The sequence below is a fragment of the Lampetra fluviatilis genome, chromosome 1 (assembly GCF_964198595.1).
Source record: "Lampetra fluviatilis chromosome 1, kcLamFluv1.1, whole genome shotgun sequence".
Lineage (NCBI taxonomy): Eukaryota > Metazoa > Chordata > Hyperoartia > Petromyzontiformes > Petromyzontidae > Lampetra > Lampetra fluviatilis.
In genome coordinates, this window is record NC_136275.1 from 36666613 (window position 1) to 36685207 (window position 18595).

Below are 18595 nucleotides of genomic sequence, written 5' to 3' on the forward strand. Positions count from 1 at the left end.
CGCATTCCACAAGTAGTGACTAATCCCATATCTGCATTTCCCATAAATATGCGAAATTCCTCATGATATGCAAATTATTTTGTCAAGGCACTCTTCCCCCTCCAACCCAGCTTAAATAGACGCTCCAAGCCTGGTGGTGTTTCATTCAGACGCTGTCTTTCCGACAGACCTGTTCTTCACCTGAGGATGGCTGCTTGCGTTTTGGCCGAAACGTCGTGAGAATTATTTTATTATCTTAAATTTTTATTATTTTATTATTTCCCTTCTACGTGACTTTACCGAAAGAACCAAGAAGATGAATCCCTGCAGTCACGAAAGCTTTAAATCGAAATGGAATGGGAACTGAACACGAATCCGTAATGTTTGAAACAACAAAAAATCCACGACGCCTTCACCTATAAATACCGTGATCTAAACATGCCATTGACGAATTATTCATGTCTCTGTTCGGCATGCGTATGCGTCACTGCTAATGTAGGCGCACAACAACAACCAACGCAAGAGAGGTTTTTTCGGGTTAGATCGCGATCTAACCCCCAAAAAAACCTCTATTATGGATGATATTGGTCGCGAAAGCCTGCTACGTGTTAAACTAACAACAAACGTGTTCACAAAACATAACGGAGGCAGATATATGAAGGAGACGCTTTGGCCGCGTGTCTGCCTTGTTTATCTTTGTTACGTGCTCGACACAGACGCAAACGATTCGCTTAACTTGTGCCTTGAACGTAGGGTCGGTAGCAAGACCACGGATTCGCGAAAATATCTGCCGACTGTCTCTCTCTCTCTCTCTGTGTGTGTCTGCAACAAAACAAAACAAAACCCGGTCGTTTTCATGATTTATTTCGTGTTTCTTTCAAAACGCTCGTTGGGGGTCAAGGCCTCTCTGGATGTGAACCCGAGCGATGACCCCTCGCTCTGCCCCTCTCCTGGCTGGAATTTCCGCCACGCGCTTCGCTTCACGCTCTTCTCATCCTCCGTCTCTCGCAATTTCGCTCAGCAGGCGGGGGTCGAGGGGCTGGGGTGTGCGTGAGGTGGAGGAGTGGGCGGGCGGCTGACCTTTCTCCGGGTGGAAGTTGCCCCTACGTCGGTGACCATTAGCCGGGGGGTAGCAGGCACCCTCCAGGGCAGCTCTTTAGAAAGAGCAGCGCTTGTGGGGGCTCAGAGAGCAATCGGCTCTGGCGCGCCAGACGTTTAAACGATAACCGCCAAGGCATTTGATTAAAGGGGTGGCGCCGATGCAATATCTCGCTTATAGCAACGTGTGAAAAGGTTGTTTGCAATCAATGGGGTGGAGGGTCGGGGAGGGATCGATGCATTTATTTAGAATGTGTACGCCGATCGGGGGCGTGGGGGGGGTGGTGGGGGGGTTGGGAGGGGGGTGAGAGGGGGCGATGAGATGAGACGCGGCCGCGACGCTTACATTGCAAGGGAAACATTGGGTGACAGGTTCATGTCTGCATGTGGAGTATCGATGGAGAGTGTGTGTGTGTGTGTGTTGCCTTTGTTGCATGTATGGGTGGCACAGTGAGAGAGCACGGGTTGTGAATCTGCCATAATCTGAATCAATGAACCCATAACACCCGGGTCTGTCCAATAACTTCCTGCCAGCGAGCCTTCGACACTTCACGCTGTCTCAACGTGCACCACGCCTTGAACAATATCTGTGGTGACATCACCGCCACTTGGATGTGTAAATGTCGGACTTCTTTCGGACCGTACGTAGCCAACCGCGCCAATCGCCACCTAGTGGCGAATGGCGACTGTTGTTGTGTGAGTTCTATGTGTCTGTGGATACGTGTGTTCGTGTGTGCATGAGTACCCGGTGCGATGTGTCAACATACAGCACTGGGGAGACAAAGGCGGCTGGGCATGATTATAGCCACACCACCCTCTCCTTGCGTCGTATCAGCCTTAATAGGTGCTCGCTAGCAGCACTTGTCCCAACAGCCAGTGCAGGCACCACAGGGGAACTTTGTCAGTGTGGGTGTGCATGGCGCGGTTGCGCAGTAAGTGCATGCACTGCCCCACGTGCCGAGCCGCCCGAGTTCGATTCCCAGCCAAGGTTAGCATCAGTGGCTGTATTTTGGACTTGTCCTGGGTCTCCCCGAGGTCACGGTGTGTGAACACCGGCACTGGGGATACAAAGAGGGCGAAAAGTGTCACTGACCACACCGCCCCATCGCTTTGTTTGCTGTACCGGCCGTAATAGGTGCTCGTTAACAGCACTCGTCCCAACGCCCTGGTAAAGCCTACGCAGCACGAGCAGATATTTGCATTGAAGCCGCAACTGTGACCCCCCCCATCCCCAAATCCGCCGTAAAATAAAATACGGCTGATATACTCTTTAACAAACGGATCGATTTCTACGTAAACATGAAAAAACTAAGACTGATTGAATCAACCTCTCTCTCTTTCTCTCTGCCCCCCCCCCCCCCTCCATGTTGGTCGTTCAGTTGAGGTGCCACCCTTCTTCAAGAGAGAGCCCCTGCACACGCAGCTGCACCTGGAGGGCAACCGGCTGGTGCTCACGTGCCTGGCGGAGGGCAGCTGGCCCCTGGAGTTCCGCTGGCTCGTGAACGACACCGAGATCGCCCCCTTCTCGCCCGAGAACAGGTTGGCTTAATTAGAGGGCAATTAAAGACGTGTCGGGGCCGTCGCCAAATCGTAGCTGGCACGCCTGCCAGCGTGTCCCCCCGCCCCCCGCCATCCGACCCATCTCCATCCCCCCACCTCTCCCCCACCTCTACCCACCCACCACCTCCAGCCCGCGCAACCGGCGCGTGCTGCTGTCTCTGTGCGTCGTGCGTCTGTTGTTGGGCAGCGGGAAGCGTGATGGTGAGCACGCAGCACTCGTAAATCAGCGACACCAGTTCGATTCGGGCTCACGGCCAACATTCGTGACCCGGTCTTGAATTAATTCCTTGGTGTGGTGTGTTAACATCAGCCCTGGGGAGATAAAGCGGGCGGGCGCACACAGCCCTCTGATGCGCTATTATAAACTTAACAGTAATCACTCACAGCACTTGCCCCAACAGTCTATAATCCCTATAAGGGGGCATTTGTTTAATTACCGATGTCACTGGCAAATGGTGCTGGTCTCGGTCGGTTTACCCATAATACCTGGGTTGGGTCTGTCTCGTAACCCCTGTCAGCCAGCGAGACTCCAACACTTCGCGTGGCATCACAGTGCACCATAGCGTGGCACATGCACCGTGGTAACATCGCCACCACTTAGCAGCATCGGATGGCAGTTGTTGTTGATGTTGTTGTGGTTGTTTTTTTGCCCGTGTCGCTCGCAACCGGGTTCCATGCAGCAAAGTCGTACAAGCTCGGTCCCCACCAGACCTGTCGTACGGTTCCACGCAGCGTTTCGTGAAAATTTCTACCAAGAGCGGGGGCGCTTTGCAAACTTAATTCAAGCGAACCGTCCCGGATGGCCCGTTATGAAAAAATAAAGTTAGCCGACAGCACACCGGGGATTGATGTCCCCTAATGCTTGTTCGGTGTTTCATTTTCTGCTCGCGCTGTGATGTGTATGGTGTGCGCGTGTGTGCGTGAGTAAACGTGTGTGAGTGTGTGTCTGATGATACAGCACCCGACCAAAAGTCTGTTTAGGCTCAAATGTGGGATCTTTGTGCGTGTGTGTCTATATGTGCGTGAGTAGACGTGTGTGTGTGTGTGAAAGAGAGAGATAGTACACGAGCGTGGGTGCATGGTTGAGTGGGTAGACAGCGGTGGCAAAGCGGTTAGCACACTGCACTATGAACGGGGTCGCATGCGCCCGATGCACAGCCATGGATACGATCAGCGGTGAGTGATATCAGAATGTGTCCCTGGCGCCCGCTAGGGCGACTTGACCTCAAATGAGTACCTGGTGTAGTGTGTGAACTTCAGCGTTTGAGAGACAAAGGTGGACAGACAATATTCTGGCCCCTTAGACGTGGCTTGTGCTCCTCAACGTAATAGGTGCTCGTTAACAGGACAAGCAGCAAGAGCCTACATCTAGGCTACACGGGGGGGGGGTCCTCGTCTTTGTGTGCGCGTGTGGTCGAGACACAAACAGCCAACTCATGCAGTTAATTTAAATGAGTAAAATAACAATATGTTTGAAAGCTTAAGAATTGCATTTTTAGAACGATATCATTATTATTATTTCCATAATCATCATCATTAATCCATTGCTGGGTGAATGCCTCCACATGCTCACGTGAGTCGTGCAGTGACTCTCTCGCACATCACCACGCGGATAATTGCGGGTTGGCGGGGAGCATAGACGTGGGATCACAGAAGTACGGTACAACACTCCGTATAATTGAACACAATTAATATGTGGCAGTTTAATTGGGGAGTAACATCAATTAGATCCCCCTGTACAAGTTGCATAGGGCATATATTGCAACAGACGAAGCTTCAGGTCTATCACAGATGCCCCCTGCACATTTACCCCCACCGTCCCTCACCACTCATCCTCCTTCACCGCCCCCTTGTAGCAGGAGATGAAGTTTGGGAGCAGATGTCATTCCGTCGGAAATAAAATTGTCCATCCTAAGCCAACCCTCCGTCTGCCTAAGCTACGTCAGGGTCATGGCCGGCTCACACAGGGATAGGAGCAGAGGAATCTACATTTCACGTCTGATCTCGCTCTAATTGGCATTTCCAGACCCATATTCGAGGCTCGCGGTCTCTAAATCTTGATACGGGGCGGGGTCTATTGCCCTTCAGCGATACCAATGGTGCCTCCCAGCCTCCACTCCGCAGCGCAATATGATTGGCCAGACCACACCGCGCTTAACGCAATTTTATACAGTTTTATGGCAATTTACGAGCAACTCCTGCGTATATTTTTCGGGGTTGTGCTTTATGCTTCTCCCCGACGTGTTTTTTTGGGTTGTACCGCGTGTTTCTCAGCACGGTGTCTGACGTTTGGCCCCTCTCCGATTTTTTTTGCCACATTAAGTCAATCACTCCTGAGTGTAACTGGCCAAACCATGCCAATGCAACGGGACCATTCGGCAAAGAGATAGTCTTGAGACCCAGTGAGGCTTTTGTGACAAAAAAATGCATTATTAGAATTATATCTTTTCCACACTTTGTGCCAGTATATCATTCAGATAAGGTGGCAAGCCAGAGAGCTGTGGCCGGAACTAGTAGTGCCATGTATTGTGTGGCTGCAAGTCTGCGTTTTTAAAATCTAAAATTAACAAGATATCAATTTATCGTGCAATTCGATTTATAATGCCTCTTTAAGCCACGTTCGTGCAAGTAAAGTCACAAACTACCTTTAATGCATTCTTTTGTTATTCCATTGAGAAAGAAAGTACTGTGCGATCCAAAAAAAACACTTTAGCGTTTTGCATCTTGCTTTATATTGACCGACGACCCTAATGTTGCGATTAAGACATCCGCAGGCTATGGAAAGACACATACATATATACACACATACACGCGCCCATCCGCACACACAAAGTCAAAGTCACCCACAAGTGCAGCACACACACACACGCATACACGCACGCGCACACACCCACAATCGGGCACGCGCACACACTCACAATCAGGCACGCGCACACAACCACAGCCGCCGTTCGCCACTTCAGTGGTGGTGACGTCACCACGACGCCTGTCCCACGCTTGGAGCACTTTGAGGCCACGTGCATTTGTCGAAGGCTCGCTGACAGGAGGTCACGGGACAGACCCGGTGCGCCATGGGTTTGACTGACTGAGATGATTGGCAGATGCGCACGCACGCCGTGCACACACAAACGCGCGCTCGTAACTCTGTTTACTCTGAAGCCAGCAGGGTCCCTGCTGATCACCGCATCGATGTAGCCCGCCGCTACTGCGGAGGCCTCGAGCGATCGTTGCCGAGAAACAAACGTCGCGAACCGACGTCCGTTTGCACGCCCTCTGTTATTCGTGTAATTGCGCTCTCGCGCCCGTGGCACTTGACTCTCCGTGTACACGTGTGTACTATACAGGGCACTTCAAACGAATGATAACACTTCACCGGGACTATGGGTATTGTTACAAAGTCCCGGAAGTGTTAACATTTTTTTGAAGCACCCTGTATATTGCGGGGTGGAGCAGTGGCGCGGTGGTTAGCGCCGCGCGATGAACCAGTCGTGTGCCGCGAGTGTGAGCAAATGGAGTAATTTGTGAGTGTGAGATGGGGGAGAGGTCTGTTGGGACCCGAATCGCACGCACTTAATTTGACAGTGAACTCGGCAAGTGCATCTGTTCAAGTGGTGGGAAACTATTTAAACAATATGAACAATTTTTTATTTGTTGTTACCAGGTAAGGCCCACTGAGTTCCATAGCTCTTTTTCATAACCTGGCCACAAATGATAGCTCAAAGAAAAGTCGCTCATCACGTGGAAATGTATTGCAGCCAAATACTCTAAACGCGTGTTTCTAAATGTGAAGGGAAAAACTGAAGGACCCAGAGAAAATCCACGCGATCACAAGGAGAGCGAGAGACATGTGAATTCTAAATAAACATGCGTCAGGGTCAGGATCGAACCCACGACCTCCTAAATAGCAGGCGATGGAGTTAACATCTCACCACACCCAACACGTCTGGTCAGCATGGAAGAGTAGGCCAAAGATTGCCCTTCAAATTGCCTCTCTAAAAACGCCCACTAGTTGGGCGGGGGGAGGTCACCTTCATACAGCAGTAGCGTGGGCAAGTGGACTTGCAAGAACTGCACCTTTACCGTTACTTGTCATCCACCTGTGCACGTGGGAAATCCTACCATCAAGGTAATCGCGCACCTGTTGTCCGCGGGCGTCATCCCTCCAAGTAAATTTAGTGCGGCGGCAGTTGACATCGTTCACGTAAACGTGAGCGAATTAGCCGTTATTGACGCGTAAACAGCCTAGGTGTGCATTTAGAAAACGGCCCAAACATAAATCTCGGTTTAGTGCGAGCCACTTAATCGCGGCTATTCATTGTCCCTTTTAACCAACCGCTGCCGCATTAAGACCACCCCCGCCCCCCTCCCCCCTCCTCTCATGTCCGTGGCGGTCAAAACGAAAGCAGTCGTGCTGCAGGTACCGTGGTTGTGGCCGCAGCGCACTACGTGTGCGGCAGGCCACGTGCGAACGCAATTGCACGCGCGGGTAGCGGCTTTCTCAGTTCAGCGACGTGGACCATCGTTCACGTTGCGTTTTCCCGTACGACTGACTTGGAAGATGATGATGTTTTTAAAGAATCAAAAGAGCTGCAGAGTTCACGTACGTATTTAAAGTTCTAACCGTTGGCGTCGACTATTGTAAGTTGGTTTACGGGTACAATGACTCTCTGTGATTAAGCTCTCACAATCCTGTTATATAAATGCGAATTCAAACTTTGATTGCTAACGCGGGTATGTTGTATTGGGTTTTATTGTTTTGTGCAGCCACCAGTGACTGAGCTGGGACCATAAACTTTCGACACGCGAGAGCCCAGTTTAATCACAACCCAGTCTAATGCGAGTCCATTGCGTCTCTATGTGCGTGTGTGGCTCTCGATGTGAGTATACGGTTCTCCACGTAAGTCATCTGGTGACCTCGCCGAGACCATGAAAACTCACTTACGATGGACGTGGGAGCCCGGTTTTAATCGCAGGTCGCTGCTACCTGCGATTCCGAACCCAGGAGGTCAGTAGGTCACCTCCGCTTTCATTCTACTCCCGCAAAAGGAGCGATTTCGCCGCGACATCAATGGAGGAGGCGTGTTTAACGGACGATTTTCTCCCGATTGTTTTCCGTGAGTCATGTCAGCGCTCAAGTCGCAGGAGTGCCACTTTCTCTTTCTCTCTAAAAGCTCTGCACGCGGCTTTCTCGATCAAAAAAGCGACCAGCATGTATATTTAAGTGGGCACCTGCCTCTTTCTCCGCCCGCTCTTTTTCACAAAGAACCTATTATCTAGAAATGTTCTCGCACAGCACTTTAGCAGCCCGCGTAATGCATGCACAGAGGTCCTTTTATTCAATTCCCTGCGAGATTAAGAACTTCCCCCAATGCTGCGTCAGTCGCGTTGCTTAGCTTGGCCATTCCTCACCATGTCGGTCAGTGCGGGTTGGTGAACTGGTGAAGGAAGAGCGGGCAGGGGTGGGGGATGGAAAGGAGAGGCAGGTGTGCTCAGGATCAATTTGAATATCGCTCGCCGCATTAGCAGTGACCAGAAATCGAAATGAGGTCACTCGGTCCAGGGTGCGGTAAGTGAACCGTGTGTCGGGTCAAAAAGTGATCGCCTGCAGAAATGAGCACAGAAGCGTTGCTCACCCCCTGCCCTCCTACCTTTGAGCCAGTGGTGGAAATTCCACATTCCTATCGTGCGGCCGAGTCTATCCGTGAGACAACCACCATTGTCTACCCCACAAACTGGTTCTCATTTGGTCAATTCTGCAGGAATGATGGGCTGAGTCAACCCGCGACCCAGATTTGGAGTCGGAGTCTTCCAATTGGGAGCCGCTTGCTCTGCCGCTGAAGCACCTGTTCGGATTACGTATATATAATAATGTTTATTTCGATTTGTGTTTTAAAACGTGTGTTTTTTTGCAGCACATTTTACATGTTTTTTTCATCTCTAATTTTTTATCCCGAGACATTACTAACAATTTGCCAACGTGCTCCATAAACAAAAAAAACACTTTTGCTGTTTTGCATCCGAGAGGTTGAAAATGCGACAGATTGACAAGCTCGCATTCAGTTTTCCGAGCTCATGATTGTTCGGATCGCAAATGTATGCTCTTGCGACCTGGATGCATGCAATAAAAAAATAAGGGTGCATTACACCCACACGATTCATTATAATCTGCATCTCGTGTGCGGCATGCGCACACATACAAAGATCGTCCATATAGACTTCACCAGACTGTTGGGGCACGTGCTCTTAGCGAGCAACTATGAATGGTGGCACAGCACACGAGGCAGTGTTGTGGCCAGAACCACAACAAACCCGGCCGCCTTTGTGTCCCTCCTGCTGATGTGTACAAACTGCACCAGGGACTTATTTACTGCTGAGTCTAACTTGCTAGGGCAGACAATGCAAGACCATGCATACACACTTGGGAAGAAAAAAAAAAACACATCTACAGAGATCCCTCCTCTGTCCTTCAAGGATCTGCTGGTGCAAAAGTTAAATGAGCGATCACGTGTGTGAGGCCAGCAAGAGTTGCACGAGGGAGCGGGCGGGATGGACAGCACCACTGCCGGCCGCCTTGCGCCTCCGCCAGCGCTCGATGTTGACGTCCCACACAGGAGTAAACAATTTAAGGTTGATAATTGTTTGTTTACCCTTCTATCTGGCAACAAAACTGACACCTTTTTTTACAAGGAGTCATGTTTGCATAGACCACAATACCTGCAGTCATAATGCAAACAAATAACATAACTCTGATAATGTCTGCACTGTACTTGAAGTTAATTGGTCCACACCCGAGACAGCTTTCCTTAGAGCCTAGTCTCACATGGGTTGGACCAGATGACGCTAAAAGGCGCACGGACAGTGCACATTATCAGAGTTATGTTTTTTGTTTGCATTATGACTGCAGGTATTGTGGTCTATGCAAACATGACTCCTTGTAAAAAAAGGTGTCAGTTTTGTTGCCAGATAGAAGGGTAAAAAACCAATTATAATATTTTTACTGGCAAATGAGGTTCCAATGGTGAATTTAAGGTTGAGTAGACCCACGAGGAGGCACACACACACAAAAAAAAAACAACTGACGTCTTCACACGTCCAGGGGGGGAGAGTGATTTTTTTTTTGCCCAACGATTGTCGAGTCAGGTGCCAACATCAGCCGCACACCGATTGTGTAGCAACTCGCCGGCCGGCCGTGGGTTTCGTGTGAACGAGACAATCGCGTCTAACAGGCCGCGTCGGATGTTGTGTGGGGCGGGGGCGTCGGGCAAAATGCGTTTGAATAGTGCTCGGCTAACAGCCGCTACGCGCTATGAATGCCGCTCGCTTGTTGCCACACTATCAGAGAGAGAGAGCAGTATTTGTCCACTGGTTCTTTCTCCGTGTGTGTGCGTGTGTGTCTCTCTCGTTCTCCCTCTCTCTCTCTATCGGTGGAGCTCTTTCTCGGCTCTGTCGTGTATTGTTTTCTATGTTTTCGGGGGTGGGTGCGGTGCGGTGGGGGTTGGCGATGTTTTGCTGCGAGAAATCGCTTCTAAAACCACATTGGGAGCCCAACGAACAGACACCCATCCATTATCGTAATTTTGTGCTGCTTTTTATTGTTTTTTGACGTCGACTTTGTGTTGTTTTGTTGTTGCGTGCCGCTTGTTTTGCGGCGGAGATTAACCCAAGGGGGGGCCCGCGTTGGTTTAAAATAAAAAACGACAAAGGAGGCCCGCCTAGTTGAGCTGTCACAAGCTGTGCATTCCACGCGCGAGCCCTCGGGCCGCGGAATTAAATCACCACCACCACCACCACCCGCAGGTTTGCAAACAATTGCACGGAGAAAGTGAAAGAGGCGCGGCTTCTGCTTAATTGTTTAGCATTGTGTCTGGGTGGAAGCGGTGGGGTTTTTTTTAAGAGTAAACTTTCTGCGTGTGTGTTTGGGAGAAGTAATGTTTTCATTATCACTAATTCCTTAACACGCGAATCGAACATGTTCCCTATTAAACATTAATCCTAGCAAATCCGGATTATGGACTCGTTAAGCCCGGATCCGGATTCTGTTCATTACAGCCACTAATCCAGACCATCCTGGCAGCCCAATTACCCCCCCTCGCTACAGCCCCCCCCCCCCACCTTGTGCCCTCTGCCCCCCTCCTCCCCCCATCGAATACGCTGTGCTCAAACACAATTGAATGACAAGCCTCACCGTGGCAGTCACTAACGGTGCCTTACAGCAAAAAATACTCTCACGTGTAATAAACACACACAGTGAAGAAGACAATACGCCTCATTAAGTGATCTCTATCACACCACTATTAAGAAATCATCTATGCGTCGTGTTTTCTGACTGGCTGCTGGCTGGGCTCCTTTCTACCCCAACAATAACTCTGTTGTTAGTGGCTGCTGTCACCGAAACCAGCTGGGCAACTAGCTAAACGGAATGTGTTTTGTTCGTGTAACAAATAAATACTGACTATCAATTGAAACGTCGCAATAAGAAGTTCGGACGACGTGTAGGAAGCGACACCGAAGAGTTGGGAGTAACAAATGGAGAAGACTGACCACGGTTCATTTACAATCGCTCCAACTTTTCCACTTGTGCTCCTATTCACGTATTTTTTGTTCGCCAAAATATTGGAACGTCAAATACTCAATGCATATTATCTTGCCATTTTAATCGTCATTTTTATTTATTTATGGCAGATTACTCTTCGTGCTCCAAGCACGGGGAGCACCGTGAGAGCGTGCGTGTGACAGGTGTCTTCTGTTTCCCATCGCGGAGCAGCAACGGGTTCTTTACTCAGCCGCTTAATTATCTTGCTTCGTAGCTCATGTTTTGAGAGATCGCAGTTCATACTCTACTTCGTTGCAAATGTTCGGCTTGCATTGCTTGTCATTTTTCCACTGTAAATGTCCGTGGTTGTGATGGGTGTGGGAAATACCGTTCCGTTCGATCACTCGTCCTGCGGTGAGACAATTCGGCAGCATTGTGATGCATGCATCACGTGTGCAATATGTGATGCATGCCTCACATGTGCAATAATGTGTGCACGTTCTTTCAAAAGTGAACAATGAAGCTACTGTATAAAAAAAAAACGAAAGCTCTTACAATGCCCTCTATTTGCTCACGTATCAAAAAAGCAGTGGACTTCAAAACCAAAGCCATGTTCATGTTTTTGCTGACACGAGTCATTGTGTTGTATTCTCTATTTCATGATTTGCTGAGCTCAAGCACCGAGGCCCAACAATGCCGAGCGGCCAGCAACAAACTGCCCGATCCAAGCTGCAACAGATTCGAGCTATTACGTCTCTTGAATCGAGCAAAGCTCTTGTCAGAAAATGAGAAAACATACGGCGGGGAGCAATTCCAGTGCGAGGGAAGAGGCAGAACGAAAAGTGTCGTAACCTACGTTTCTCAACATGGGTGGAGCAATGAAATAACGACGTCCCTCGGGAACGATAACCACCACAACGGTAGCGATAGAAGGGTGATAAGGGGGCACCTGACCGCCGGGCGAGCAGTGCGTGGAGTGAAGCGGAGAGAAAAAGGGCACCGAATCCTCTCGCGTGCGTGGCGGTCGAACGCAGTGACGGGTGGGACAAACTCGGCAATCGCGTTGGGGCGAATCCTCAACATGGGGCCTTGGAGAGAAACCAGCGAGCGGTGAACTCCATCCCCCCGCGCGTCCGCGCGCCGGGCCCTTCGAGAGACACGTCGCACTCTTGCGCGGCGAGCGTGCGGAATCCTTCCCGACGTGCCCGAGAAGGAGCGCATTCATGCGGCCGCGTGAACAATGCGTTGGCAGCATTAGGGGCGCCCGTACTTGCTTGCTTGTGGGGGGGGGGGGGCGGGAGGGGTGAACAATCAGATAGGGGCCTGGGGGTGGGGTGCAGGAAGCGGGGAGTTGGTCTGTAATTCCCCATGATTTTTCAAAAGGAAATGCTCTGAACCCTCCCGCACCCCTCCGGTAACGACATGTCGAAGTCGTGCAGCGGCGGGCGCATTTATTTGAAAGTCTCTCTGTGTGTGAGGGTCGTCGCCCCCATTAGGGTGCCGGCGGACAGCTCGTGTCAAGAGGGCCGCCGTCTGCCAGTGAGCGGTCGTGGCGGACGGAGAGAGAATGCCGCCTTTCTGTCGCGAGACGGATAAATGCGAGCGCAGGCATCGGCGTCGCCGCAACGGGCGACACGCACCGGTCGCGTCTTTGTGAAGAGCGCCGTGGGACCGTGGGCTTGCCCCCCCACCCACTCCCCCCACCCCCCTTGCTCATGAAGACACAGAGCCCCCCTTTGATAAATCTGTCTCCCCCCGCGCATCGTCGTGACGACCGTGCCTGCGCTCTCTGACACGGAGATCAAAGCAGAGGCCGCAAAGCCTCCAGACCCCGCTGCCCTTTCAGCTGCGATGGGGGAACAAACCTTCGGTCATGACCTTGTTGAGCCGGCCCCCTAGTTTAGACGGGGTGCTCTTGCCAATAACATCTGGTGATCCGCCAGCATTTTCTTCGACTTGCCTGCCTCTGCTGCCGAGACACAACTAGGTTACAAGCCGGCTTGCAGAGTTTGCTAGCAAATGCGGCTTGAAAATATCGGTACCCGGAATGTCGGCAATCGGCTGATAGACTAAACAACACGTCTGTTTATATGCAGACACAGAGCGGAGTTCTGCATATATCAATTTAATGGGGTGGCATACAAACACGGAAACGTGTGTGTATCACTGCGCAACCGGTAGGAATACACACAGTGGTCCTCCTGTAGCTTTAAGTAACGGCATTAGCGATTGGATTGACCACATTGTAACAGTATTTATTTTCAGCAATCATAGAGCCGTATGTATATCAGCCAGTCCCAGTCGATTTATTTTGGGTTATGGCCTATTGCGCTCAGGAGATATTTTATAATGGTGACCTGGCCGAAATGACTGAAACAGTAGGATGCTTACGCTACATAGGGAAGGGAGGGTTTACAGGGGCTGCGTAGAACGATTGTTTTTTATCGGGGGGCATGGGGGGTGGTCTGGTTGGGGCCAGCATTTCCATGACGCATCTGCGGTGGCGAGAAGATGTCATCTCCCTCGCCTGGTATGCCGGAGGTCATGGGTTCGATCCCGACCCAGACGATGACTGTATATTTGCAGTTTGCATGCCTCTCTCCCCGTGGTCGCGTGGATTTTTCTCCGGGTCCTCCGGATTTCGCCCGCCTCATTCAGAATCAAGGTGCGTTTACAGTATTTTGCCGCTACAAATGTCCACATGATACGCCACTTCGTTGAGCTCCCATTTGTGGCCAGATCGCTTCTGGAAAAAGAGCTACTCAGTGGGGCCCTGCCGAGTAAAAAAAATATTTTTTTTTAAGTTTAGTTTATAGTTTCCGTGTTTCGCCGGCAGCCCTGCGGGTCGAGTGTCGGCTGCTTGAGGGCTCCGTGCTCGACCAAAAACCTCGTGCTCGGGTTCACGGTGTCAAAAAATACTCAGCCAGCAGCCGTGGGAGACGAGAGAGGTCACGCGGGGCGTGCGCTGACTGCCCTCTCTGTCACGTGAGGCTGTCAGTTGAGAAATCTGAGCGATGGGTGAGCGTCTGCTTACCCATGCATCCTTTCAACGCAAAGACAAAGTTCCCTCCGTATAGCCTTAATGTTCTGTTGGTGCAAGTGCTGTCAGCGAGTACCTATGAAGCCCGGAGCGATACACGATGGGGTTAGAGGCCATCACCACCCATTGGCCGTCGCACCAGGTACTCATTTGACGCTGAATCGGATAAACGTTACTGATGTTGGCTGTCAGTGAAATGGGAATCAAACTCGAGCCACTGGTTCGTAACACAGCGTGCTAACCACTACGCTACCACTCGCCACTCTGAACACAATTTCTGCAATAATCGCCTTCAAACCAGCCATCCATCCTCCCCTCTCACGCTCGCTGCCTCCGCTGTAAAACGAAAATAATAGAATAAAAAAACACACGAAAGAAACTTGCAGAACTATTGCATTCTCAGCATTAGCGACACGTAATAAATTTCATTTCTTTAGAGACCTGTAATGGTGATGGATCACGATGGCGATTTTCAAAAGTGGGCTTAAGTGCTTGTGAGCGTTGCAACATTCGTGATTTCTCTAATCTCCTTTGTGCCGGCATCGCCCCGGAATAAATGTCTAAAAGTGCCGTCGGTCGCTCATTTGCTCACCCGCTCATTCAGGTGCAACGCGTCGTCATCAGTGGCCAACTGCACTTGAAGTGACCTCATAGAGCCGGGCACGAGTCCCAGAACTCCCCAGGGGCCGTCGTGGCAGCCACGTGCCGGATTTGTAGCAGTGCGACAACCTACAGAGACAAAGCCGCATTGGGCGATTATTAGCAGGAGAGCAGTGACAGTGCGACATCCATTGTGCACAGTTGTGGTTGCTTATCAATCATGTTTTCAAAAATGTTTCTACTTTCGTCCCATACAAGCACACCCTCCCTTCCCATGTAACGTGCTGGCTACCATCGCATCAGCTGTTCTATGCACGCCCCTGTACACTCTCCCTTCCCACGTGACGTGCTGGAAGCGAATTCTTTGCCGACGATTACATCACAGTATCATGAGAGTTGGCAGCCCCTTTTGCGAAGGCCTTCAAACCAGCTATGGGTTAACCACGGCTGATGAGGGTTGTAAATACTGGGAACTGAGGAAGCTCTCAGAAACGCAGATGGTCCTCGGTGGTGCAGTTGAGCGAAACGTCAGACACCGGGCCGAACAAACACATTGGTTACGAACCCGTCAGAGAGAGAGAGAGAGCCGTAGAGCACCGCTTTAAGACACAAAAAAACCTACGCAGCCATACAAAATGTTGTTGCTTGGCCCCGCCGACCGCTTCGAATGCTGATTCTCCAGCCGCGGTTCTCTGCGGGATGGAATTCGCGCTCTGTTCGTGAGCTGGGGCACCGCGCTGTAATCCTCTGTCCACACCCGCGGGCTCCAAGGTGTGTGACGCTCGCGACGGAGGCGAACAGCTGTAGCCCCTAGCAGCTCATCAACACGAAACGCCACACACACACACGGGAGAGTCTCCTCTCGCCGCCGGTGCTTCAAACAGCTGGGGAGTAACACAGCTTATTGAAAATGAGCAACTGTTTAAAAAAAATACCGCTTTATTGAATTAAACGAATTTTTTATTTATTTCATATCTGTGCACCGTAATTTAACGGAACAAGGAAACGTGCACGCTTATGTCAGAAATATAATTTAAGTTACTTTGACGAATTCCAATCTGCCCCTAATAGGATGCTTACACTCGGAGCCGTCCTCCATGACAGGTGGAGGAGGAGGAGGAGAACTCCGAGCGAGGCGAGCCGCCTTTCGCCCCTGAGTCACGGCGGCGTGGCGCGGGGGCGCGCGTGAACGAGTGACTCGGCGAGCCCATCAAAGTGGCCCGCGGGCGTCTGCGTCCGTGCCTCGCGTTGCCCAGAGCGGCGCCACTCAGCTCCGATGCCCTCCGATGGGAACGTGCGGCAAGCGGTGCGCCGCTAGCTGCGCCACTGCGACACCGCCTCCCCCCTGAGGGCTGGGGAATTAGTGTCCGCATGGTGACTCGTTCCAGATTCCCGACGCGCTCGTGCGGCGGAGCGCCGAGCAGTGTCGCCAACTGAAGTGATTCTGTCACGTGATCTAATGCCTTCTTGCGATATAAATATAAAAAAACACTGTTTAAAAGCGATCGCAAATCTAGCGACTTTCACTGCGAGCACGGTTCATATATATATCATTAGGAGTGGTTGCAGCTGCTTATGCTGTGTAAATGTACACGTTGCATCGCAGAACTGTGAGAGATCGTGACGAGTTTGGGAAGCTTTCATTTAGCAGTTGGTTGATCATGGCTAATGACGATGATGATCGTCATCGTACATTTTCCATGCTCAATATTTGATCAATTGTCTAGGGACACTCTTCTTGACCTTGGATGATCTGTCGAGCGACACCCAGCAAATCGTCGACGTCCGTGTGGCGACTTTCCGCTTGAAAGAGTTGGCAACACTGACGCTGACCTGTCAGGTGCATCGGCGGCTCTCATCGCGGACCAACTGCCTCGTGTCCCTGCCCGTGTCGGTCCGATGTCAGGATGGGTTCCAGCTGAAGCAGCCAACGTATGTACTGGAATGTTCAACATCTTGCGCACTGCACGTAGCCAGCCGTGCTAATCGGAGGTTCGATGGAAGGGCGACAAAACTAAGCACAAAAAGAAGTTCTGAAAGAAATTCGTTTTCTATATAGCTGATTTAAAAGTAGACAGCTCCAAGGAAGAGCATTCCAGGCGGCCGCAAAGGCGCTTCTAAAAGTGCGCGATGCGGTGACCGCCTTTGATCGATGGCCAGTCAAAAGCCGCTGTGAGGATGACCAGAGATCGAGTGATGCTTCATGCTTCTTGGCAACATCAGCAAGGTATTGCGGGTTATTCGTGGCAGCACTCTGTGTGTAATGAGTGTGACCATATAATATATTCGTTCAGCAACCGGAAGCCAATGCAGCTCGGCGAGCATCGGACGGACGTGCCAGATAATGTTGTACTTTGTAAAAAAAAAAATTTGCCAGACGTCCCGTAGAGTAGTGTGACACATCCAAAGGTGGGCTAGCCCTGAGCTGGTTGGTGGAAATTCCACATTGCTAAGAACGAGGAAGAATCTCTGCGATGGAACCATCGCTGTTGGCTGCCTGCAAATTGATACCTAAAGAAAATAATAATAAACATGATGTCATCTGAAACATCCAGCAATTCCTCTCCGAGTTTCAAAATAATGCTTTTGTTGTTGTTGTTGTCAAGGCTGGCCCTGAATTCAAGTGTTTTACTACTTCTATCAATGAGTGTTTTGCCCGTCCGAGGCAACTGGAGTACCCATTGTTAAAACCAATGCATTACGAATGGAAAATCATTTAATAATGATTTAAATTCTGAAATGCATGGCAAGGCGGAAAATCGTTCAACAACAACCAAGTAAAGAAGAAGCGAGAAAGACATTTGGAAATAACTAAAAAGAGAAAGCCACAAAACAGATAGGTTGTTCAGTCGATATTTTAAGGTTTATGAGTGTCTCAGAAGTCCTGATCTCCAAGGGCAACGAGCTCCAGAATTCAGGTGCCCCAATTGCAAAGGCGACGTCACCGCCAAGTGTGAAGCCTAAACCGTGGGACAGTGAGCAATGCACAAGCTGAGGATCTTGGTGATCTTGACGGCATCTGCTTGGCTGAAGCAGATCATGAATGTAGGGAAGAGCAAGTCCATTTAAGGCCTTGGATACCAGCAAGAGAAGCATAACGTTGAAATGTCCACGTCGATGGGTTCAGTGTCCCTCTTGCTGTACTGCCATCTCATGACCAACTCACAGGTTTGCTTAGCTTCCGAGATCTGACAAGACAAGGCACATTCGGGGCAACCCTGGAGGTTGACCTTTTTGTTGCAAATGTAAAAATGTAGGAGGTCACAACACGGAGACACGGTGCACGTGTACACGGAGAAAGGTGGCGAAGGAGTTGGGATGCTTCGCCCCGAATAAGTCCCGCAGACACGAGGGCTTCTGTTCCATGGCCATTTGCCCTGTGTGACCTTTTGAACTGTGTGACCTTGCGTCGTTATGAGGGTGACGTGATTCGGCTCGGGCGTTCCGTGTGGCACCGTGAGACCACATCATCAGCATTAACCTCGGCTGTGGCAGCCGTCAATTCGGCATCCCTGTCTATTCACGCACAGAGGTGGATAAACGTGGTTTTTCAGCGGTGAGCTCCTGAGTTAAACTCAGGCCGAGATTGAGATGACCCAGCGGCTCATGGACCGATGCCTCTGTCACATCGCTCAACGGCCACCTCCATAGATTCACGGCGAAGTTCCCGGGGGGCTGTATGCGCGTACATATGCTAGCACGTGTGTGTGTGTGTGTGTTTTAAAAGAAACACGTGAAATAATAATGACACGCTACCTTCTCAGACTAAATGTCATTTCACCAAA

At 50.6% G+C, this 18595-nt stretch overlaps 1 protein-coding gene and 1 long non-coding RNA gene across 7 annotated transcripts in view; one reads left to right on the top strand and one right to left on the bottom strand.

Moving 5' to 3' along the window:
• LOC144935147 (protein sidekick-2-like) overlaps positions 1-18595 on the top strand; it is a 477776-nt gene that overhangs the window by 168139 nt on the left and 291042 nt on the right. For all 6 annotated transcript variants that reach the window (XM_078861598.1, XM_078861616.1, XM_078861625.1 and 3 more), the window contains exon 2: positions 2457-2616. In XM_078861598.1, the coding sequence (XP_078717724.1) occupies positions 2457-2616 (160 nt within the window). The remainder of the gene's footprint in view (positions 1-2456; positions 2617-18595) is intronic.
• On the bottom strand, positions 1486-15608 carry LOC144935179 (uncharacterized). Its single transcript, XR_013637272.1, has 3 exons — positions 15433-15608; positions 14803-14939; positions 1486-2135 (listed from the first exon to the last, which is right to left on the bottom strand). It is a non-coding gene; the product is annotated as an uncharacterized LOC144935179 (long non-coding RNA).